Raw genomic sequence first — 26,185 nt, forward strand, 5'->3', positions numbered from 1 at the left:
GAGGAAGGTTTTGGAGGGGGACTATTGAAGTGGCAGATACAATACAACCACTTTTCTCCTGTTCTGAAGAAGTGTCATACTGGACCAGAAATGTTAACTCAATTTCTCTCTCCTTGGATGGTGCCAGACCTGCTGAATTGGTTTCCCTTATCTCTATTGATCTTCCTTATGAGGAATTCCCTGTGCTTTGAGATAAAGAGCCTTTAATTTTTTTTAAAGCACCATTGCTTAACATCAACTTGATTAAAATGGGGCCAATCCCAATGGAAAAGCTTCCTTTGTCCCTTGTACTAGCCCAGAGCTTGATAAATCAAACCTTTCCTTTCCATACCACTCTGTGAGCCATGCATTAAATGATCTAACCTATATATTCAAAACATTCATCATAACATCCAAGGATATAGGATATGTGCAGGAAATTGGGACGAGCACGCCTCTAGTGGTACTCATTGTTGGTGCCGACTTGACGGGCTGAAGGGCCTTTTCTGCTGTATAACTCTATGGCTTGACCCTAGCAATTATTCCTTTTTCATTTTTATGTTTTGATTTGGACCCTGACTCCACAAACCTGCTATGTCATTGGCTCCCCCGTGGACCCAGCCAACTGGTTTCCCCCCGCTCTCAGTCACCGTAGATGCACCTCAGGCATCCCTCTTACCTCTGTACAAGACAGCGAATCCCTCAGCTTGGTTAACCCGGTCAGAGTAGAAGTACAAAATGACAAAGCTGGCCGACACATTCAGGGAGTCGTAGGGCCGGTTCCTGCCATCAAACCGGGCGAGAACATCATTGCTGCGGCCATCCAGAAACTCCACCATGTCACTCGAGTCCCGAATGTCAAACAGGGCAAAGTCGAACCGGATGAGAGATGCCCCTGGCACCTGAATGGTCCAGTAACATACTCTGCTGCTGGCGTAGTTGTCAGGGAAATCCGGAGAGTAAATGATGCCAGCGTCCGTCGAGTAATTCCCACCACAAGCCCCGATCATTGCTGCAGGGGAGGGAGGGAGAGAGGGAGAGAAAGACAATGGGGGAAAACGTATGAGATCAATTGAGGACTTCAACCAATGGCTTATTCATTCATTACTCACCAATTTAGATCAATGTCAGGAATGGGCTGCCTTCTCTTTGCTAACGTAAGGAGAAAGTGTTCCACTATTGGAGTGAAAAACCTAAGGGATGTAGGGCCCTCCTCTGGTTCAGTGGAAGTGTCCCTATTCTTGGATCAGGAGGCCCAGGTTCAAGTCCAACCTGCTCTAGAGGCGTATAATACCATCTCTGAACGGTTTGATTAGGAAAACAGGTTAAATTTTTAAAAACCTAATGGAAGGAAGAATTTTGAAGAGTTTACGCAATGAATGACACCACCAGGTCAGGACAACTTAGAGCCTTCTTTTGAAGTGACACTTGGAATCCAGTCATTTGATTCGGAAAGAAATATGACCCTGTCACTTGGAATTGATCGAACTAGATGTGTGGTTTAGTTTGGGTACATTTTCCAAACAATTTCTGCAGCCATTGAACGGAAGTCGCATTGTGAGGTGGCACGATGATGCATCAGAATAAATGTGACGCTGCTTTTTCACTGGCGCAGTCCCCCAGCAGGCAAGACACCAGTATGGGCATGATATTGAAGGGTGGCAGTGCGGGGAAACCGGGTAACCCACAGGAGAAACCAGGGCCTCGAGTTCTCCATTATCCGAGTGAGGACACACACTTAGCAAATAGCAGCAGGGCTTCCAAGAGCGATTTTCCTCAGGAATAGCTTCAGGAAAAGGATGATGCAACAAATAAATTGTCACTCCACCTCCTTGATGACATAATGAATAAAAGAAAGCTGGATGTTCATTCATTTTCGCTATCTAAGGACGTCCAAAAATGCCTTCCAGCCAATGAAGTATTTTGGAAGTGTACTCATTAATGTAATAGAGAAAATGCATCAGCCAATTTATGCACCACAAATTGTCCCAAACAATGTGATAATGACCAGATAATCTGCTGATTGAGGGATAAATATTGGCTACAACACTTTGTTCCATTTCAAAAGAAATGTCAAGGATTTTTTAAAAATACACCAGAGAGGGTAGACTGTCTGATGCCAATGATTCGTTTGCACTTCTGACACTGCAGAATTCCAGCAGTACTGTACTCAGGTCAGTCTAGATCCCCCGCTCAAGTTCATGAAATGAGACCTGGGCTCAGTGCGTTCCAATTTCAGTGAGGGTGCTCAAATGTGTTGAATCCAGAACTAAATAAATATTATCTGTAAACCGTGATGTTCTCAGTCCCACAACTTCTACCGCTCAGAAGCACAAACACATTTTGGCACACAGACACACTATCACCACTATGAGCAACTGAAGGAAATCATTATTAGTAAGAAGGTTTCACTGGGGACATTCAAATACGGGAAGGCAATAGAATGCTTGCTGTAGTGGTGCAAAGATAACAATCTCTCCCTCAATCTCAGTAAACTAAAGAACTGATCATTGACTTCAGGAAGAGAAGAGGAGTACACACCCCTATTTACATCAATGGAGCTGAGGTGGAGAGGGTCAGGAGCATCAAGTTCCGAGGAGTGATGATAACTAACAATCTATCCTGGTTCTCCCACATAGATGCAACAGTCGAGATGGCACAACAACCTCTCTTCTTCCTCAGGAGGCTAAGGAAATTCAGCATGCCCATGAGGACCCTCACCAACCTTTACAGATGCACCATAGAAAGCATTCTATCTGGGTGCATTCACTGCTTGATGCAGCAACTGCTATATCCAGGATCATAAGAATCTGCAGAACACAGATCATCACGCAGGCCAACCTCCTACCCGTGACTCCATCTACACTTCTTGTTGCTATGGAAAAGCAGCCAACATCATCAAAGACCCCTCCCATCATATTTACAGGAGGATGCAAACACATTGGAAGCAGTTCAGGGAAGGTTTACTCGAATGTGAGGGGATTGCCTTATTTGGAAAGGCTCGGTCTGTATCCCCTGGAGTTTAGAAGACTCAGCGGTGAATTAAATTTTAAAAATGAATCTGAGGGGAATTAGCCTGGTCGATGTCAAAAGATCGCTTTCTCTTTTGGGGGAATCTATAACCGGAGGACATAATTTAAAAAGTAAGAGGTTGTCATTGAAGATGGAGATGAGGAAACACTTCTTTTTCCTCTGAGGTTTATGAACCTTTGGAATTCCCTTCCTCAAAAGGTAGAACCATTACATTATTTTAAGACTTAGGTAGGCAGGTTCTTGACTACCAAGGTGATGAAAGATTGTATGCAGGAACATGGAGCTGAGGTTAAAATCAGATAACCAAACTCAAACGGCAAAAAGGCCGATTCTTGTTTCTTGGTCATATGATCATCGTTGATAAGTTGGAGTCAGTGGATATTGTCTACTTGGATTTTCAGAAGGCTTTTGATAATGTACTCCACAGGAGGCTGGTTGACAAAATTAATTTGCATGTCAAATATACTGGCATGAACTAAGAACTGGCTAACAGACTGAAAACAGAATAAGCAGGTGATTCTTCCATGACCAATGGAGTACCACAAGGATCAATACTTGGGTTCCTGCTGTTCACAATAGGTATCAAAGATTGGGATGAGGGGACCCAATATAAATTTCCAAGATTGCAGAAGGCACAATGATAGGTGGGAATATGTACTGTGAAGAAGAATCAAAGTGGTTTCAAGAGGATTTGGCCAGAATTAGTGAGTGGGCAAGAACGTGGAAGATGCACTATAACGTGGAAAAATGTGAGAATATCTACTTTGGTATGATGAAAGGTGTGCAGGGTATTTCTTAAATAGCTACAAGTGAGAAAGTGAAGATGCTGACAGGGACGTGGATGGCCTTGTTGTTAAGTCACAGAAGGCTCCTATACATGTGCAGCAAGCTATTAACGAGCCTAATGAATGTCAGCTTCTTTTGCTCATGCATTTGAGTCCAGGAGTTGTGGCATCTTGCTTCCATTATGTGGGCGTTTGGTTAGACAGCACATAGAGTACTGTGTGCGGTGTGGTTTCCTTATCTCAGGAAGGATATTATTGCCACAGAGGGATTGCAATGAAGGTTTCCTTAGACTTGTTCCTGGCATCGCAGAAAGTACTGTGGAGACAGATTGGGCAAGCAGTCTATATTCTCCAGAGTTTTGAAGAATGAGAGGTGAAACCTACAGAACACTTTAAGAGTGGACACAGGTAAGATGTTACCCTTGACTGGAGAATCTACAACCAGAACGAGAAATCATTTCAAAGTAAAGACAAAGCCACTTAGCACTGAGCTGAAGATTTTGTCTGACTCAGAGTGTCAAGCTTTGAAATTCTATACTACAGATGGCTCTGGAAGCTTAGTGTTTGAGTGTGTTGAAGGTAAAGATTGAAGATTTCAGAACAAGAGTGACATAAAGGGATATGGGGACAGTGCAGGATAAACCAATATTGAAGTGGATGATCAGCCATGATTGTATTGAATGACAGAAGAAACACAGCAGGCTGAATGGCCTACTCTGACATTTAGCGAGTTTTGATAAGATTTGTAGCTCAGGTGGAGGTTCTGGATGTAGGTTTGCTCACTGAGCTGGAAGGTTCATTTCTAGACATTTCGTCACCATGCTAGGTAACATCTTAGTGGGCCTCCGGGCGAAACACTGCTGATAATTCCTGCTTTCTATTTATATATTTGGGTTTCTTTGGGTTGGTAATGTCATTTCCTGTGGTGATGTCATTTCTTGTTCTTTTTCTCAGGGAGTGGTACATGGGGTCTAACTCGATGTGTTTGTTGATAGAGTTCTGGTGGGAAGGCCATGGAAGCTGAGTGGGTAGCACTGCTGCCTCATAGCTTCAGGTACCAGGGTTCAATTCCAGCCTTGGGTGACTGCATGGAGTTTGGCACATTCTCCTCATGTAAGCATGGGTTTCCTCCCACAGTCCAAAGATGTGCAGGTTAGGTGGACTTGGCTGTGCTAAATTACCCGTAGTGTCCAGGGATGTGTAGGCTAGGTGGATTAGCCATGCGAAATGTAGAGTTAGAGTAGGGGGATGGGTCTGCGTGGGATGCTCTCCAAAGAACTGGGATGGGACGAATGGCCTGTTTCCACGCTGTAGGGATTCTATACCTAAACTTCAGTGTGCAATTAAGTGGCTTAACCATAAGTCATCACTTAGGGCAATATTAATGTGCATCAAGGGTACAAAGTATGCTGATGGCTGGCATTAGCATGAGTAATTGGTGAAACTGGCAATAGAAAACAGATTCAAAGCTGAATAAAACCACTTCATAAAGTTTCCAGGATATGCTATTAAAAAAATAATAGATACCCTAGAGGGCTTTGCAAGCAAGAATCTTTGTTTTTTTTTGTGTGGTATATGACATCATCTGAAACTAGTTATTGGTCTGTTGGTTGGTAATTGCTCCCAGGTATTCTCTTTGCATTTAACTTGGTGTTGGAGCTCCTTCATACGCTGAGACTTTATTCTTGAAGCACTCAGCTTCTCTGCTTTGGTGTGGCAAATGGAGATAATTGAAAGCAGCACAAGGCTGGAACATCTTGTTCATTGTTTTGTGTGGAGCAGCGAGCCAAGGATAAGTCAACAAGTGTCCTTAAAAGAAACCCAGAAATGTCTCTAAATTCACAGAAGGGAACATAGTTTATAGCTTGACCTATCTGTGGGTTGCCTCTTTTTCAGATTCTGGCTGAACCATTGTGCAGTTTCAACACACAGTGCCCTCCTTTTAGATTTCCAATATTTGCGCGTTTCTTTAGATCTGCACTGTTGTATTTTGACTCCCAATGGTTCACAGTGCCTTTTCTAGAGGGGATCCCCAATCCCACGTTGAGCCTACACACTTCCCCCATCATCACTTGAAAGTTAACCAGTACTTTTTAACTTTGCGTTAATTCTGCAAATACGTGAATGCTAAAGGCTTTGCAACACTTCATTGGTTCAGGAGATCACAGTCCTAAATTTAAACAAACACTGGAGGATGATTGGCAATCATGGGGAAGCTGTTCTGACAAGTCAGCAACTTTTGGGTATAAAGGCAGAGTATAATAACCTCCAGACACAAAGCAGAAAAAATAATGCCTGTTTAATTAAAGGTTGCTACACTTCAAATGGAAAAGCAATCCAAAGAAATCACGATGGTTTCAGAAATCCAATGTGTTATTAGGAACAGTTTACTCACATTTCTTAAGAAATTTCCATTTCATGTGGTTTCAGAAATGTAAGAGAGTCACTTCCTTTTTCCTTTCTTGAGAAAATGAACATGGGAGTTGAGTAGGCAAAGTGAAACTTAACTTTTATAGAAAACTCAACCTTTATTTCAAATTATGGCGAGGTTTGTTTTCAATTTCAGGAACATGGTGGATTTTGGCATGTCTGTCATACTGACAAAGAGCCCCTTGATCTCCCAGCAGACGCTAGACTCTCTCAGCAGGGACCAGACTCTCCCAGCTGGGACCAGACCCACCCAGCAGGGACCATGTTCTCCTAGCAGCGACCAGACTCTCTCAGCAGGGACCATGTTCTCCCAGCAGGGACCAGACTCTCCCAGCAGGGACCATGTTCTCCCAGCAGGGATCAGACCCTCCCAGCAGGGGCCATGTTCTCCCAGCAGGGACCAGACTCTTCCAGCAGGAGCCATGTTCTCCCAGCAGGGACCAGACTCTCCCAGCAGGGGCCATGTTCTCCCAGTGGGGACAATATTCTCGCAGTGGGGACCATGCTCTCCCAGCCAGGATCAAGTTCTCCCAGTGGGGACCACATTCTCCCAGCAGGAACCACGTCCTTCCTGCAGGGACCATGCCCTCCCAGTGCAGATCCTGTTCTCTCACCATAACGGCAGGCAGCATGAATGGGAACATAGAACACAGAACAGAGAACATAGAATATTACAGCGCAGTACAGGCCCTTCGACCCTCGATGTTGCGCCGCCCTGTCATACTAATCTGAAGCCCATCCCACCTACACTATTCCATGTAAGTCCATTTGCCTGTCCAATGACGACTTAAATGCACTTAAACTTGGTGAATCTACTACCAATGCAGGCAAAGCATTACATTCGCTTACTACTCTCTGAGTAAAGAAACTACCTCTGACATCTGTCTTATACCTATCTCCCCTCACTTTAAAGTTGTGTCCCCTCGTGTTTGCCGTCCCCATACTTGGAAAAAGTCTCTCCCTGTCCACCCTATCTAACCTTCTGATTATCTTGTATGTCTCTATTAAGTCATCTCTCAACTTTCTTCTCTCTAACGAGAACAGCCTCAAGGCCCTCAGCCTTCCCTCGTAAGACAATCCTTCCATACCAGGCAACATCCTATTAAATCTCCTCTGCACCCTTTCCAAAGCTTCCACATCCTTCTTATAATGCAGTGATCAGAATTGTACACAATACTCCAAGTGTGGCCGTACCAGAGCTTTGTACAGCTGCAGCATAACCTCCTGGTTCCGGAACTCAATCCCTCTATTAATAAAGGCCAAAACACTGTATGCCTTCTTAACAACCCTGTCAATCTGGGTGGCAACTTTCAGGGATCTGTGTACATGGACACCGAGATCTCTCTGCTCATCTGCACTCCCAAGAATCCTACCATTAGTCCAGTACTTTGCATTCCGATTACTCCTGCCAAAGTGTATCACCTCACACTTGTCCACATTAAACTCCGTTTGCCACCTCTCAGCCCAGCTCTGCATCCTATCTATGTCTCTCTGCAACCTACTACATCCTTCAGCCCTATCCACAACTCCATCAACCTTAGTGTCGTCCGCAAATTTACTAACCCACCATTCTAAGCCCTCATCCAGGTCATTTATAAAAATGACGAACAGCAGTGGACCCAACACCGACCCTTGCGGTATGCCGCTAGTAACTGAACACCACGATGAACATGTTCCATCAACTACAACCCTCTGTTTTCTTTCAGCAAGCCAATTACTGATCCAAACTGCTATGTCTCTCACAATCCCATTCCTCCACATTTGGTACAGCCAACTGTGGGGAACCTTATCGAACGCCTTGCTGAAATCCATATACACCACATCAACGGGTTTACTCTCATCTACCTGTTTGGTCACTTTGTCAAAAAACTCAATAAGATTCGTTAGGCGCGACCTACCCTTCACAAAACTGTGCTGACTGTCCCTGATCAGATTATTCTTTTCTAGATGGTTATAAATCCTCTCTCTTATAACCTTTTCCAACACTTTACCAACAACTGAAGTGAGACTCACTGGTCTGTAATTACCAGGGTTGTCTCTACTACCCTTTTTGAACAAAGGAACCACATTTGCTATCCTCCAGTCCTCAGGCACTATTCCTGTAGATAATGATGATTTGAAGATCAGTGCCAAAGGCTCGGCATCTCTTCCCTTGCTTCCCAGAGGATCCTAGGATAGATCCCATCTGGCCCAGGGACTTGTCTATTTTCATACTCTGCAGTATTTCTAATATCTCTTCCTTGTGAACCTCAATCTCTTCTAGTCTAGATGCAAGTATCTCTGTATCTTCCTCACCAACATATTCATTTTCTGTAGTGAACACTGTTGAAAAATATTTATTTAGTGCTTCCCCTATCTCCTCTGACTCCACACATAACTTCCCACTATTATCCTTGATTGGCCCTAATTTAACTCTCGTGATTCAGGAAATGTGGGCTATTATGACCATCAACAATGTCAACAACAACTTGCATTGGTATAAAACTTACAATCTAGTCAAACATCCCAAGGTATTTCACAGGAGAGTATAATGAGCCACATGAGTAATTATTAGGGCAGATGACCAAAACCTTGGTTGGTGTGGTAGGTTCTAAGGTGTGTCTTAACATTGGACAGAATGATGGCAGGACAGAGAGTTTTAGGAAGGGGAGTGCAAAATGTAGGGCCTAGGCAGATAAAGGCACAGCCTACAGTAATGGTACATGGAAACCTTCAATGTACAAGTGACCAATTTGTTTCTAATTCATTTATGTTCTTTCTTAAATAAAATGATCAATATTGTGCCCAGTACTGTTAGTCCAATGCCCTGTATAACCTCAATATGTTGGATTCAATTCCTCTCATGATAAGGAGAATATTTTATCAGCTTTCCCAATTACGTGCTGGAAATGTGTTGCTGGAAAAGCGCAGCAGGTCAGGCAGCATCTAGGGAACAGGAGAATCGACGTTTCGGGCATTAGCCCTTCTTCAGGTTAATGCCCGAAACGTCGATTCTCCTGTTCCCTAGATGCTGCCTGACCTGCTGCGCTTTTCCAGCAACACATTTCCATCTCTGATCTCCAGCATCTGCAGACCTCACTTTCTCCCCAATTACGTGCTGTACCTACATACCAAACTGTTGTGATAAATGCAAGTGGACACACAGATCTTTCTGCGTCTCAGAACTCCACAATCTCTCACCTTTAAAATAATATGCTTTTTTTTATTCTTCCTTTCAAAAAAGACAATTTCACATTTTCCAATATGTTATTTTGTTTATCACGCTTTGAATCTCCAATCCATGGAGACATAGAGATATACATACAGAAACAGACCCTTTAGTCCAACTCTTCCATACCAACCAGGAATCTTAAATTGATCCAGTCCCATTTGCCAGCATTTGGCCCATATCCTTCCAACCCCTTGCTATTCAATTACCCATCCAGATGCCATTTAAATGTTGAAATTGTACTATCCTCCACCACTTCCTCTGGCAGCTCATTCCAAACACGTACCACCCTCTGAAAAAGTTGCCCCTTAGGTCTCTTTTAAATCTTTCTCCTCTCGCCCTAAACCTGAGCCCTCGTGTTCTGGACTCCCCCACTCCAGGGAAAAAAACCTTGTCTATTTACCCTATCCACGCCCCTTATGATTTTATAAATCTCTATAAGGTCACCCCTCCGCCTCCGATACTCTGGGGAAAACAACCCCAGACTGCTCAGCCTCTCCCCATAGCTCAAACCCTCCAACCCTGGCAATATCCTAGTAAAACTTTTCTGAACCCTTTCAAATTTCACAACATCCTCACTATAGGAGGGCGACCAGAATTGCACACAATATTCCAAAAGTGACCTAATCAAAGTCCCAACCAATTCTCTCACAAGAATTATTTCCTATGACAAAGAACAAGCCCTATCTTCACAATACACACCATCAAAGATATTTATCCTTCCATCTCCTCCACAGGGCTGGGTGTGATCACCGAAGCACACGTGGTTGCATTCTGTGCTGTTCGCCTCTCCGTGCTTCCAGTAATCAGCATCATTCCCACAGAAGCATGCATATCCAGACTCCATGCCAGCAAGCTGCAACAATAAATGAATAATGGTAACAATACAGATCTAAAACTGAACAGCTGGAGTTATTTTATAAAAGAAAAAGAGAAGTTGTTTCACGCAAAGTATTCAGACAGCCAAATGTTATGCAACTCATCTTTCACTGCATGGCCTTTTTTATTTAAGAATTGCTTCCTGTTCAACTCTTTTCTTGGGCTCCTTCTCCTCATCTCTCCAAATTCCCTTCTGCATTCTCGACAAAATGTGAGTGACAGTGAAATCTGTCTGGCACATAGTATTATGTTGCCTCATGTTGTAAACTGGCAAATGTATACTTCCCAGAATTAAGGAGAATTTTGTTTCTGAAGATGCCGATGTTAATCTGGACGTTGAGAGTTGCTCCTGTCAAAGATATCTGGAGCTTTTGAATGGTAATGTCTACTACCTTGCTCCACTGCCTCCTAACCTGCTCCTAGGAGGAGACTAAATTCTACCCTTATCAAATTTGCATAAGACTGAGCCTGTATTCTGCAGAGTTTGGAAGAATGTGAGGTGATCTTCTTGAACATATGAATCAGGAACAGGAGTAGGCCATTTAGCTCCTTCAAGCCTTTTGACAGGGTCACGGCTGATCAGTCTGTAATTTCAAAACCACATTTCCACCTAATCCCCCTCTTGTTTAACAAAAATCTATTGACCCAGCCTTAAAAATACTTAATAACCTTACACAGGTTATAAAATCATGACAGGCACAGATAGAGTTAATGGTAGGTGTTTTTTCCAAGGATGGGGGATTTCAAGGCCACAGGGCATATTTTGAAGGCGAGTGGAGAGAGATTTCAGAGACTTAAATGGCAATTTCTTTTACATAGAGGGTGGTTCGCATGTGGAAAGAACTTCCTGAGGAAGTGGTGGATGCAGGTACAGTTACAATGTTTAAAAGACATTTGGATATGAACATGAATAGGAAAGGTTTGGAGGGATATGTGCCAGGAGCAGGCAGGTGGGACTAGTTTAGTTTGGGATTATGTTCGGCATGGACTGCTTAGACCAAAGGGTCTGTTTCTGTACTATATGACTCTCTGACTCTACTGTAATATGATGCTGTTGGAGTAGATGGGATTCTACTTTAGAGTGTTTTGAATCATTTCAAATAGTGTTGTACATAGACAGCTTGCTCTATCTTTTTTTCTTGTGCATAATAAACTTCTGTTGTTAAAATCAGATCTGCATTTTAATGAAAGAAAGCTTTGTTTACTGTTTTTTTACATTCTGTCCAATATTCTGACCTTATACCTATCAATGCAAAATATGTGCTTTTTCTTTAAGTATGATACTATCCTTAACATTTCTAGTTAACTATGAATGGGGGCTCCAACCCTTGGAATTTTCCTTACTCATTGGAATGCATGTATTCTGTAAATGCTGAAATATCCTCTTATATGTGTGCTATTGCATTTCATCAACCATATCCTTTAAACTAATTTGCTAATTCACTTTGGCCAGCTCTGTTTTGTTGTCATATTTGTCCTTTATTAAATTTAAATAATAGGTGCAGACCTGCTCATCTCGCCCTCAAACTCAATATAAAATTCAATCATATTATGGTCGCTGCTACATAGGGGCATTTTTATTATGCAAATATTAACTAATCTTACCTCACTGTTTGATACCATGTTTCATATAGCCTGCTTAGGTTGGCTGTAAAAAGTACCCTCAAAATATTCTATGAGCCCCACCCCTATGCTACCTCTGCTTATCTGACATTTTGTGGCAATACATAGGTGAAAATCTCCCATGAGTATCATCAAACCTTTCTGTCAAACTTTTGTTATTTTTTGCCCTATCCTGCTGTGTGGTTATTATTGCGGGGCCTGTATACCACACCCACAACTGACTTTATCATTTCTCATTTCTACACAAACATTTTCCACATCTTAGTTTCCTGAACTTAAGCCATCCCTCTCTATTGTGCTGATAGCATCATTAACTACAGAACCACCCTTTCACCTTTTCTTACTTGCCTGTCTTTCCAAAACATCTAGACTCAGGTTCCAATCTATGCCCTCCTGCAGCCATTTTCCAGTAATGGTGAACCAGTCACACTTATTTCTATCTGTCATCTCAGTGCATCCATTTTGTTTTGATTGCTCCTTGCATTCAGATACAGAGTATTTAGTTTTACCCTGTTATTCACTTTGTAAATTCTAGTCTTATGTGTTGGTTGATTCTTTGATTCCCAATCTCAATACCTTCTTGTCATATTTTGTTTATCATTTCCCATTAATAACTTTCTCGTTAGCTTTGACTTTATTCTTTGTTTTACCACGTTTTCCCACATTTGATCGCTTACCTCCACTGTTCACTTTAAAATCCTCTTTACTTGCTTCATTATGCAGTGGAAAGAGTACCAGGCCCCAGCACAGTTCAGGTGAAGATCATCCCACTTTCCCTAGAACTAGTGCCAGCGCCTCACAAACCAGGGACCACTACGCCCACACCAGAATAGAATGCATCTTAAATGTTTAGCAGATACTCACCAATTTTCAGCTTTATCTCCTGTAGCAGAATAAGAATCGATTCCTGGAGGCTGAAAAGGTTTAGGCAAATAGCTAAAGCCATGAGACACCTCTTCACCCCACCCCACTCCCAACCCCCCACCCCCCACCCCACCCCGCCACCCCCAATTCCCTGGGAGAACCTCAATCATTTTCCTGCACAGTGGTTAGCACTGCTGCCTCACAGCGCCAGAGACCCGGGTTCAATTCCCGACTCAGGCGACTGACTGTGTGGAGTTTGCACGTTCTCCCCGTGTCTGCGTGGGTTTCCTCCGGGTGCTCCGGTTTCCTCCCACAGTCCAAAAGATGTGCAGGGTCAGGTGAATTGGCCATGCTAAATTGCCCGTAGTGTTAGGTAAGGGGTAAATATAGGGGTATGGGTGGGTTTCGCTTCGGCGGGTCGGTGTGGACTTGTTGGGCTGAAGGGCCTGTTTCCACACTGTAATGTAATCTAATCTAATCAAACACTCTATTGTAAAATGCATTCAAATTCCAAGGTGGACTAAGTTGGCTAGTTTTATATGCTTCTGACTCATTTAATAAGGATACAGTTTTTCTGGTTCTAAATAAAGCTGTTCCTCCATCGGAATCCCTGTCAAATCCCTGCTTAAGGTTAACAATTACCTTCTCTAAACTGTAGATTTCAGTTTAGTGCCAACAACAGCTACAAAATAAGTTAGATTTGTATGAAATTAAAGCTCAGACTTTCTTGCCCAACAGCTACATGCACTCAGTCCCAAATTATAAAATCCTTGAAGGGCAAGACAGAGTAGATGAAGTAAGGATCTTTCCCGTGGGTGAGGGCAGGATCTAATAAAAGGAGATATCGTCTCAGAATAAGGGGTAATCCATCTCTAACTGAAAATGAGTATGTGGTGGACTGTTGTGGAATGTGGCTGAGATGGTGGTGAACTTTGGAATTCTCTATCCCAGAGAGCTGTGGGATTGAGCAAGTTCAAGAGAGATATTTATAGATTTCTAGATTTTAAAGTTATTAATCAATATGAACGTAGCACAGGATATAGAGGGAGATGATCAGCCGTCATCCACAGGGGCAGAACAGGCTTGACAGGCCAAAGGCCTGCTCCTGCACCAATATTCCAACTGCATAGAAAGAGGATATATGATCCATGGTGTTCAAAAATTAACCTTGTAGTCTCTTCTCACTGTCTAGCTCTTGGCCCACAGTGATAGGGTTAAGATTAGGGTCAGGACAAAACATTTTAAATGCATGTTCAACTAGCTTTTATATGCAGTGGAGGGTTTTTAATTCTTCATTATCTTTTAGGACAATTCCAGCGGGTGAAAAAATAACCCTTTATTCCTTTATGTAATGACTTTAAATCTATGTCCCCATTTATTATGTTATCCGCTAAGGGAAACATATCCTTCTCAAATACTTTCTCTAGAATTCTCATAATTTTATCACCTCAATTAAATCCCCCTTTAGCCTCTTCTGTTCCAAAGCAACAACTTCAACCTATTCAATCCTTCCTCACGGCAAAATGTTTCTTTTCCTACTAATGCACAATTTCACCTTTGGAGTCGCCTGTCTGAAACGTCCTGCCTGTGATGTGGCCAGACAGTAGCCAATACTCTCGCTGTGTCTAACGAGTGTTTTATACTGTTTGAGCTATTCTACCTGCTCTTGGACCATGTAATAAAGGAAAGTCTTTTTGGACCAGGATCTGCCTATCCTTTTACTTTTAGAAAAGTAATGAGATTTTTGTTTTCCTCCTAATTCTTTCATGGAATGTGGGTGTTACTGTGAAATACAACATTTGTTCCCCACCCTTAATTTCCCCTGAACTGAGTGGCTCGCGAGTTCATTTGAAAGGACAGTTAAGAGTCAACTATATTGCTGCAGATCTGCAGTCGCATGTATGCCAGATCTGTTAAAAATGGCAGATTATCTTCCCTAAGATATTAGTGAACCAGATGTGTTTTCACTTTAGATTCCAGATTTAGCAAAGTTAAATACCACCAGCTGCTATGGTTGAATTTGAACGCAGGTCTCTACAGGATTAGAGTACCTCTGGATTACTAAAAAAAGTGACATCACCACTACGCCACTGTATTTTACAAGGACTCCAAGGTGTCTCCAATCCTCTTACCATCCTACATCCAATCACCTATTGTGCATTCCCTTGCATTGTTTAACCTCTCTAAGATAATTACTTCACACTCTTCCAGGCAGACCGTCAATTTTTCTGTTCACTTGAGCCATCCATTGATATTTCCCAGAGTCTAAAGCCTTCTTCCTCACAATCAACCAGACAGCCATTTTTCTATCATCTGTAAACAGTCTCCTATACTGGGTTCTATATCATTGCTCTATAACTCAAATACCAAGGGACCTAGCAGTGAGGCCACGAAACCCAAATGGAAATAGTCTTCCAGTCACTAAAACATTTGATTATTACCCTTTGACATGTTGAGCCAAGATTGGTTTCAACTTGCCACTTTACTCTGCATCTTAAAAATATTTACTCAGCTGATCCCCAGTCTGTCATGTGAACTCTGAACAATGGCTAAAATTCACATTGATTATATCAATGTACTCTTCTTGACAGCTTCTATTATCTCCCCAAATATTTCAATTAAATACTCAGACATAACCTTTCCTTAACAAACACATGCTGGCCGTCCTTGAGTAATCCCAGGCTTTTTAAAATTTTTCTCCTGCCCCTCAGAAATGCTTCCAATAATTTGGCAACTGCCAATGTCAGGCTGATTGGCCAGTGTTTATTCAGTCTGCACCTTCCTCCCTTTTTAGCAATGTTACAGCGTTGGCAGTCCTCCAGCATAATACCTGTAGCCAGAGAGGGTTGAAAATGAGATGACCCATGTGCCTTGTTTGCTCATGTTTATTTTAAAACTTTACTTTAAGCCAGACTTAACCTTATTGCAGTATAATATCCACTAATGATGACCTAAACACAGTTTGAAGACTGTCTTCTTGCCAGTGACACACTTCAGCTAGCTGTCTCTCGTATTCCAATTCTCATTCCCTGGGCAAGAGGCAGGAACAGGTAGGAGCAGAGCCTGAGACAAGCTTTGTGGATAAGGGAGCATCTCCTTGTCACCAAAGGTCACAACCCCAACAAATGAAGAGCTCGTAATTTCTAATGATCAGCTTCCCCAAGTGAGGTTGAGCGGAATATAAGCTTCTGAATCCATCTCCAACCCCACAGAGTAAAATGTTCCAATTAAACCAGTTGTTCAGGGTGGGAGTTATTAGACAAGTTTAATATTATTAATAAAAACATGCAAGGTGATGGAAGAAATCTGGCATTTTATCCTCACATCTCCTTTGCTTAATGTCCCATGACCCACAATTTTCAGGCCTTGTGATTGTGTTAAAACAGAGTCACTTCCAGTGGCTTTCAAATCCAATTTCTTTGAGTCTCACAATTGAGTGTAACTCTTCTGCACTGTCACACACTTAACCAGTTCTTCCACCCCAGCTGAAAGCCCTTTGTCTCAGAAGTTCATTTCTGTAATGCATTAAAAGTGTAATCTGGCATGTACCTTGAATCGCTTGCTCCTGCAAAACTTAATACAGGTCTGGATGGTCAGCTTGTTGGAGGTTTCACTGCTGCCTGATAAAGGTGGTGGGTCACCATTGTCTTTGAAACAGCCCAGGTAGCCCGGCACTGAGGGTAATCAAAAAGCAGTAAATTAGCAACGATGTAAGGTAACTTCAAGATACAGCAACAGAAGCTGGCTATTCAAACTGATTGACAGTTAGTTTCCCTTGGTTCGATAGTAAGTCAGATAGCTTTGCGTGAGACAACAGATTCAGGTGATAATTAAAAGTAAATGTGGGGAAGATTGAGTTACTGTCTTCATTGCTATATGGCAAACGAGTTTTTAAAATTCATTCATGGGACATGGACATCACTGACTGCCCCAATGTTTATTGCCCGTCCCTAGTTGCCCTTGAGAAGATGGTGTTGAGCTGCCAAGGTTCAAAGAGCTCATTGGCCCATTCCGTATGACTTGAAGTAAATCCCAATACCTTGGGGCCTTCTCAAAAATAAACTGATTAATTACTTCTTCAACGGGCTCCTCCTTGTTCAGGCAATCTCTTACTCTCCATTGTGAATTTGCAGCTACCAACTTGGCTGATAGAGCTGCCAATGTCTCAGAGTGGGAAGGCCTCCCATTAGCCCTCCAACTCCGGGGGAATTGTCCAATGACATGAGTTGGTCAACAAGCAGACTTTCTGCCATTATTTGGCCTGGCTCTTTAAAAATTCCACTGCATGTCTCTGGAATATACTGTGCAGGGTCGCAACACAAACCTGAACTACAGCCAGGGTCCCCACAGAACAATGTGTGGTTCCCCAGTGGAGCTAGGCCTGTGTGGGCTAGACCTGCACTGATCCACTGAGACATCAGTGAAGCCCAGATCCGTTAAGCTTTGGTTGTGAGCAAAACAGATCAAAACATTGACAAAACCCTGCTCTTTATGGTTGCTTATTCCCACAAATCGTACTCGGCAGAATGATCTTTGCCTGAACTGCTCAAGATATTGATGGCAGACAATTTGGCCTGATCCATATTTAGTAGGACAGACAGCAAGTACAATTTAATTAAAATTCCAAAATTCAGTCACTTCAATCCTCAATTAGCAACAGCGCAGCATCTTTGCAGCAAATTTGTGTGATTAACACTTAACCAGCGTCACTGTACTGTCCTAGATACACATCTGAGGCTGGTAAAGTTCCACTGACCCCAGGGTTTAAATGGAGGTGTTGAAAATGAATGAAGAGGCTGCAGAAAAGATGCACAAATGTGAAACTGAAGATAAAAATATTAATTCTGAAGACTAACTGAAGAAACATAGATGGCATTCCATTCAATATGAAATAGCAAGATGTTTAATGGATTTGAATGGCTAGATACAGGGCATCTAATTTATCAGGTAATCAAGGAAGGACAAGAGAATGCAATATCCAAACTAGAATGCGGTTATTCAGGGGTGAAACCAGGAAGCAACTTTTCACATAACGGTTGTGGAAATTCAGAACTCTCATCTCCAAAAGGCTGTGGATAACTGGATAATTGTATCTTCAAAGACTGAGATAGATAATTCAGTGTTAAGTGCAGGCCATTCTGCTGTAATGCACGGTTTGTCAACACGAACTCGCTGTGCCACAGTTGACGAATTGTGGACACTGTTTTTAAAAGCACGAACTTTTACAATGTGTGTTGGCTGTAATGCGATTGTATCGCCAACACTTTAAGCGGTGTTTTCTAAAGCGCGATTTTCCTATAATGGAGGGTTGCACAAGAACTCAACCATCGCGTTATAGAAAAACTACCTATAGCAGTAAAGGATATGGGGACATGTCAATGACGTTAAGGTGCAGATCAACCCCATGATATAATTAAATGTTGAAGTGGTTAAATGGCCACTCTGTTCCTGAAGTTAAAAACATAGGAAGGATGTTCAGGATTAGGCTCTCAAGTCTGCTCTGCTAATTAATAAGATCATGACTGATGTTTTCTTCAGCTAAACCTTTCAATGCTACCCCTATATTCCTCAATTCCTTTAATCTCCAAAATCTATCGATCACTGGCTTCAATAGATGCTCATAACATGAAATTCCATTCATCAGAATGAATTACTTCAATCTCATGAATACAATAACTGCCTGACGCCTCTATAATCCAAAATTTGGAGGGATATGGGCTGGGTGCTGGCAGGCGGGACTAGATTGGGTTAGGACATCTGGTCGGCATGGACGAGTTGGACCGAAGGGTCTCCATGTTGTACATCTCTATGACTCTATAACTGCAGATGCTGTAGATAAGAAATAAAAATAGAAATTGCTGGAAAAGCTCAGCAGATCTGGCAGCATCTGTGGAGCGAAATCAAAGTTAACCTTTCGGGTTGAGTGACCCTGCCTCAGAGGGCGGCAAGGTGCCTGAGAGTTTAGCATTGCTTCCTCACAGCTTCAGGGACCCAGGTTCAATTCCACCCTCAGATGACTGTCTGTGTGGAGTTTACACATTCTCCCTGTGTCTGCGTGCATTTCCTCCGTATGCTCCGATTTCCTCCCACAGTCCAAAGATGTTCAGATTAGGTGGATTAGCAATGCTTAATTGCCCATTTTATCCAGGGATGTGCTGGCTGGGTGGATTAGCCAAGGGAAATGCAGGGTTACAGGGGTATGGTGAGTGTGGATGGGATATTCTTCAGAGGGTCAGCGTGATCTCGATGGGCTGAATGGCCATTGTGGGGATTCTATGATTCTAGAACTGATGACGGTTAGGAAAATAGCTACCATCAGTTGTGAGGAAGGGTCACTGAACCAGAAACGTTAACTTTGATTTCTCCCCACAGGTGCTGCCAGATCTGCTGAGCTTTTCCAGCAATTTCTGTTTTTTTCTTCTAAAATTAAAGCTAGTCTTTGTTACCTTTTTACTTATAAAAATGATGTCCCATCACAAAAACAAATCTGATACAGTTATTCAAAGTTTATTAACAATTTAGATGAGACAAATGGAGTAAGAAGGATTTTATTAGTCAATATAACTAGCAGATAATGATAATGTCAAATAATCACTAAAAGATTACAGCGTCCAGGTCGGAGATTTCTAAATGCAAATATTTGTTAGAAAGATAAGCTCTCATACACACAACTTTTACAACCTCAGCTTATCCTAAAGCACATCCCTGTCATTTAGATTCTTGAGCCATGTCGGCTTTTTTTTGATAAATGCTGTAGCTAATTTAAGCACAGCAAGATCTCACAAAGAGCAACTAGATAACATACTAATTTAATGATGTTGGGTGCAGGATAGATGCTGGCCAGGAGATTGTGACACCCTAACTGGAATTCGACATTGGATTCTATTACAGGTTTGAGTTTAACTTCCCATCATTTGCACAAAAAGGACATTAAAGATTCCAATTTCAAAATTTGGCTGACTGAGTGGAAAAGCTGAACAACCTCCTGAAGCCTTAGGTCATAAAATTCCGTCATTCATACACTCCCTCACACAGACCTCTCCTCAACATCATCACTGTAGCAGACAGAATAGAGTTCAAATCTTTGCAGGGTTAGGCTGCTGACAGCAACCATGGCAAAGTAAGTAAGAGATTGGGGAGGATCAGAAATGTCCACAATCAAAGGCACCTCCTTCTCCTGGCCCTCAAGCTTAAGTTTACCTCGATCTCCTGGTCGCTATTCCCAATGTTTCACTGCCATGCCTAAAACATGGAGTCCCAGAGTGAAACAGAAGACTGAATCCAGTGATATAAATGAGAAGGTGACATTAAATTAGATCCCCAGGTTTACAGAGGTGGGTGTCCTTCCTGACTTCCATTTGGTTGACATGGTGAGGAGCTAGAAGGAACGTGGTATAAATCTGCCCTTTGTCAATGTCTTATCTCCTCTAAACTTGCACTATTCCCTTTGGATAGTGTGGAGAAAATTAACATTCCCTGAGGTCATTCCCACCATAAACAGTGGCAGAAGCAGAATTTTCCATATCTTTTCAAGAAACGTACAGAGTTTTGAAAAGAAATATTAAGCTGGTATAGGGATGAAGCAAGGAAACGAGACAAACAAGGATATCTTTCAGAAAGCCAACATACATTTCAGGGGTCAGACTGTCTCCAAACGTCAGGGTAGACCAAAATCAAATATTAAGAATCAAGAAGCCGAAAGTTAAATTGTTTTTCACTCTAACCTTGGCAGATCTGTGGAATAAGAACTGTATCTCCTCATTGACAATGTGCAAATTCAAATGTTAAATGGCTTGTATCAAAATATAACTCAGAAGAATGTTGTTTGGTCATGTTAGTCATTCAGAAAGTGCTTTCCCCATGAAGAAAGCTATCTATTGAAAGGAAAATAGTGTAATTGAGCACAAATGATGATTAGATGATTTTGGGTGGGAGAAGGAATTGCAGGAAGCTTTGAGAAGTTGTGTGGTTACGGTCGATTAATCAAATAGCCATTTTTGAGCCTGTTACTCTTCTTGATTGCATTTTAAAATTCTTATATTCTTATGAATACAAGTAGCTGCAATGAATTGCCTTTGAAAAATGCTTGGTTTGGAATGGGGTTGACCCTGAGGTGAAGGTCTGTATGATTGGGTCTGCCTTTAATTTGAGGTTTAGTTTGTCCCTGACCCTTTGGTACTAAACTGCTTCTGTCCTTAAAATAAAGCAAAGAACTATGGATGCTGGAAATCTGAAATGAAAATAGAAGTTATTGGAGAAATAAAGCAGGTCTTGACAGCATCTTTGGAGAGCGAAACAGGGTTAACGTTTCAAGAAAAATGATCCTTCTTCACAGTATTATGCTACTTAGATTAAAATATTACCATGCAATTAAGAGACGTTTCTTTTCAAAGATGTTCAAAGGTTAAATACCTTTTCAAATAATTTCTTGATTATTTTATTGCTGTTTGATAAAGATCTAACGGGAGGAATATTTCGGTCTTGTGGGTACGATTAATTGCTCAATGGTTTTTCTTTCTTTTAGTTAGAAGTAAGTCCTACCTCAAAAACAAAATCATTGTACCCTTCACCTGGTGAGTCTCCTATTAAAGAGATGTGGGAGACTTAACAATACACCCTTGACTTTAACATTGGAGAAAGCCATGAGCATCTCATGTGTGTCTCTGTGGCTAACATGCTTAGCTCTGATTCAGAGATACATGGATTCAATTCTTGCTCCAAAGACTTTCTCTCTCAAAAATCTGATTGAAAGCCATGGGTTCAATTTGCAGGATCTGTGGGCCACTTTAGTTCAAATACAACTTTCTGACTTGATTCTAGAATCCCTACAATTAGGAAGGAGGCCATTTGGCCCAAGGAGTCTGCTCCGATCCTCCTAAGAACTTTACACCCAGACCCCAACCTATACCCAACACGGCACATTTACTGTGGCTAATCCACCAAGCCTGCATATCTTTGAACTGTGGGAGGAAACCTGCAGAGACACGGGGAAAACATACAAGCTCCCAACAGGCAAGTCACCAAAGATTGGAATTGAACCTGGGTCTCTGGCACTATGAGGCTGCGGTGCTAACCACTGAACCATTGTGTCATCCTAATATGGCCACCCATGCATCTCTGTTATGTGATATTACACGACAGTGTCAGTGGTCAAGCTGGTTGAATGAATGGTGCAACATGACAAATATTTTTGACTGTCTTACAATGCAATCTTCAAGACAATTTTCAGCAATGAGGTCAAGGTTTGGCTAACTTACTCCCACCTTCAAAATGAGCATCAACATTAAAAACAAGGGAACAGTAAGATTATAGGGTGAACAATGTAGCCAAATTAAAGGCTAAGAATATATTTGGAACTTGCCCAACTCAGTTGCAGGTCAACGGAAACCCTGAATTAACTTGTGATCGGGGAATAGATCCATTTCTGTTGCTGTTGAATTTAGAGTAGTTAAGCATTGAAATTCTTGAGAAAATTTGCAGGGAAATCCTTTCACTATTTTGCTTTTTTAAGGATTTGGACAGGTCTTGCTTCAGATTATCTCTCTTTTTGTTCAATTTATCTTATTGTCTGTAGGGAGGGTTTATGCATTATAGAATACAATATCAGAGTGGCAAGAAACTGGAAGTCATGACCACACAGAGTGTTTGAGGCACTTAGCATTGATGCACTTAAGAGGAAGCGAGGGAGAAAGGGTGGAAGTGTGTAATGAAAAGTTGTAGTAAAGTAAGGTGGGAGGTGTCTTGTGTGGAGGATTAACACAAGCAATAGACCTGTTGGGTCAGATAGTCTGTTTTTGTGCTGTAAAATATGAGGTGCATTGCAGAAATTCACCAAGAATACTTTACCAACACTGATTCCACAGCCTACCATTATCATAGAGGGGTGACTGCAAGTTCACAGTTTGATTGGCAGCTCCAAGTGGTTATAATATCTTTAATGTGAGGTTATGAATACAATTGCTTATTTTAAAAAGAGATTAATTAGTGGAATGAATTTAAAAGTATAGTATGGGTTTCCAAGAATGAGTGCTGTTTTCAGAAGACTTCAAATTTTACTTTATTGCATTTCTGCATGGTTTCTAATGCATGGTAGATTTTAAATGGATTTGCATAGGGTAGAGGGTAGTTGTGGGCACATGGATTGGCATGATGCTATCACATTAGCACAGGAGTTATGAAGAGTCATTGGGAGTCAGTAGAGAGGGATAGGGGATATAAAAGGCCATGGGAAAGGGGGAGTGGGAACATGGACTGGCATGGGTGAATTGTGGACATGAGGGGATATGATGGGTGTGCAGTCAAGGGGCCAGAAGGCTATTTCCTGTTTTATTTTTTTCCCTATAAGTCCCAAAACACCAACATCAGCCTTTCAAATATCATGCATCCACACCCAGCCACCCTCCATACTGTTAGCAAGGGCAGATGGCCTGGCTCCTGGTAACACTCACCCCCATACTGGAACCATCTGTACTCCTGTTGCGACCTCCTCTACATTGGGGAGGCTGGATGCCTTCTCACAGAGCGCTTTAGAAAACATCTCCAGGACACTCGCACCAATCAACCCCACCACCCCATGGCCAAACATTTCAACTCCCCCTCCCACTCTGCCGATTACATGCAGTTCCTGGGCTTCCTCCATTGCCACTCCATCACCACCCGATGCCTGGAGGAAGAATGCCTTATCTTCTGCCTTAGGACCCTTCAACCCCAGGGCATCAATGTGTACTTCATTTCTCTTACCCCCACCTTACACAAGTTCCAACCTTCTAGCTCAGCACTGCCCTCATGACTTGTCCCACCTGTCAATCTTCCTTCCCACCTATCTGCTCCACCCTCTTCTCCGACCTATCACCTTTACCCCCACCTTCATCCACCTACTGCACTCTCAGCTATCTTCTCCCCAGCCCCATCCCCCTCCTATTTATCTCTCCACCCCCGAGGCTCCCAGCCTCATTCCTGATGAAGGGCTCCTGCCCAAAACTTCGATTTTCCTGCTCCTCGGATGCTGTCTGACCTGCTGTGCTTTTCCAGCAACACACTCTCAACTCTGACCTAAAGCATCTGCAGACCTCACTGTCTCCTGACTCCTGGTAACATCCATCCCCATCCTGGGACCATCTGGGCCAGTTGTTCAGGAGTCAGACATGTGGGACCAGTATTTTTCCCTGACTCTGCACTCCCAAGTCCACATCAAAAATCTAGGCCCTTGTTAGATCACATTGAAATCTTCTGTACTCAAAGGAATATGAGCTTAATTATAGACGTCAAGTCATTGTCACTGTCGCATTGAGTCATGGCCTACCCCAGTGTACTTGCGATTCACACAAGAAATGTCAAATATTTGAAGTATCTATTTGTATTAAAATTAGTTCACATTGTTCACGTTCACCACTGGGTGGGAAAGTGGTAGGTCTAATTTGTCACAGGCATTAGAAAACTCACATCACTCCGGAACCTTAACACATTTTACTTTGATTAAATTCTTAATATCCCTGGATTGCTTTCAGCCTCAGACTGACTGATTAGATACTGTTAAATACACCCACACTACACAGTAATCAATAAATACATATATTACCTGATGGGCAGTTTCACTACAAGACTGAGACTAGAATGATTAACATACCAGAAAGTAGATTCAGTTTGCAAAGCAGCTGTTAGATTTAACACTGCGTCATTGACTGATGTCCTTATCACTCAGGCCTAATGTCACCGATAGTAAACATCATTGGATCAGCTCCCTTCAACATGAAATCCATTATCCAGTGTCATTTCTTTTTTCACTAAAGGCCTTGGGGAGAGTGCATATAAGAAGTATCAGTTCTTTGGAGAGATTGGAGAAGCTATAACTGTTGTCCGTAGGGCACAGCAAGTCACGAGGAGATTTGACTGAGCCATCACCTAATCATTTGAGGTTTTGAGAGAATAAAAGAGAGAGAGAGAGAGACTCCTTTTTTAAGTGGCAAAGAAGTTGTAACCCAACAACATAATAAGAAAACAAAGGCAATATGAGGAAATCTATTTTATGCACAGCAAGGTGCTGTAATTGGAAATGCACTTGCTGAGAAAATGGCTGAATTGATGTTGTAAAGAGGAATGATTGAAACTTGAAAGAAATTTTTACAAAGTTGTACAGAAAGAATAGGAGCAGGATTACATGGTCAACTCCATCAAAGAACAGCGACAGACACAATGGATTATTTCCTTTAAGAACTCCGAAGTGATGTCATTATATAATTCATGATCGGTAAAGTGGAGTTAAAGATGGAAATGTGTTGCTGGAAAAGCGCAGCAGGTCAGGCAGCATCTAGGGAACAGGAGAATCGACGTTTCGGGCATTAGCCCTTCTTCAGTGATTCCTGAAGAAGGGCTAATGCCCGAAACGTCGATTCTCCTGTTTCCTGAAGAAGGGCTAATGCCCGAAACGTCGATTCTCCTGTTCCCTGGATGCTGCCTGACCTGCTGCGCTTTTCCAGCAACACATTTCCATCTCTGATCTCCAGCATCTGCAGACCTCACTTTCTCCTCAAAGTGGAGTTAAAGTCAATCAAAAATATCAGAATGATTTTGGGGCTCAAGGGGGAAATTTCTGAGGACCAATAGTGTAAGCCTGGCTTGTATTCCCTTGATTAGTAGAAAATTGAGGTGTGATCTGATTAGATTAGATTAGATTAGATTAGATTACAGTGTGGAAACAGGCCCTTCGGCCCAACAAGTCCACACCGACCCGCCGAAGCGAAACCCACCCATACCCCTACATTTACCCCTTACATAACACTATGGGCAATTTAGTATGGCCAATTCACCTGACCCTGCACATCTTTGGACTGTGGGAGGAAACCGGAGCACCCGGAGGAAACCCACGCAGACATGGGGAGAACGTGCAAACTCCACACAGTCAGTCGCCTGAGGCGGGAATTGAACCCGGGTCTCTGGCGCTGTGAGGCAGCAGTGCTAACCACTGTGCCACCGTGCCGCCCACAGCGGCATCCAAATTTTGAAAAAGATTTGGAGGCTAGATACAAAGAAACTCTTATTTCTTACAAAATCAGAAACAAGGGGACATAATCCTAAAATTAGAGTTAGGCTAATCAGGAGCAAAATCTGGAACTTTCGCCCTTCCAAAAGGCTATAGTGGTGGTAAAGACTGGAGGTTTGAGATAGGCCCAGATTCTCGCTCCTGAGTCAGGCAGAGTGAATCAGGAAATCTTGCAACTTACTGCTCCCCTGCTTAGGGAAAATCACAACCGAATGGCACATCTTCTTTCCCGTGGGGGAGGGCATGGCGGATATGGGATGCAATTGGGTCTGCCACCCTCCGACTCGGATCAGAAATAAGGAACATTGATTAGAGATGCTGTGAACAGAGGCAGGCGGTGTGAAA

General features: G+C 42.4%; 1 protein-coding gene across 3 annotated transcripts in view; it reads right to left on the reverse strand.

Annotated features, from left to right (window-relative positions):
* Positions 1-26,185, reverse strand: part of kremen1 (kringle containing transmembrane protein 1) — a 214,769-nt gene that overhangs the window by 81,682 nt on the left and 106,902 nt on the right. For all 3 annotated transcript variants that reach the window (XM_088000118.1, XM_088000116.1, XM_043715909.2), the window contains exons 4-6: positions 16,351-16,475; positions 10,138-10,291; positions 659-991 (exon numbers count right to left, since the gene is read on the reverse strand). In XM_088000118.1, coding sequence (XP_087856244.1) covers positions 659-991; positions 10,138-10,291; positions 16,351-16,475 — 612 coding nt within the window. The remainder of the gene's footprint in view (positions 1-658; positions 992-10,137; positions 10,292-16,350; positions 16,476-26,185) is intronic.

Source organism: Chiloscyllium plagiosum, unplaced genomic scaffold, assembly GCF_037043375.1.
Source record: "Chiloscyllium plagiosum isolate Xiang-an unplaced genomic scaffold, Cpla_swu_hap1 HiC_scaffold_24, whole genome shotgun sequence".
In the NCBI taxonomy this organism is placed as follows: Eukaryota; Metazoa; Chordata; class Chondrichthyes; order Orectolobiformes; family Hemiscylliidae; genus Chiloscyllium; species Chiloscyllium plagiosum.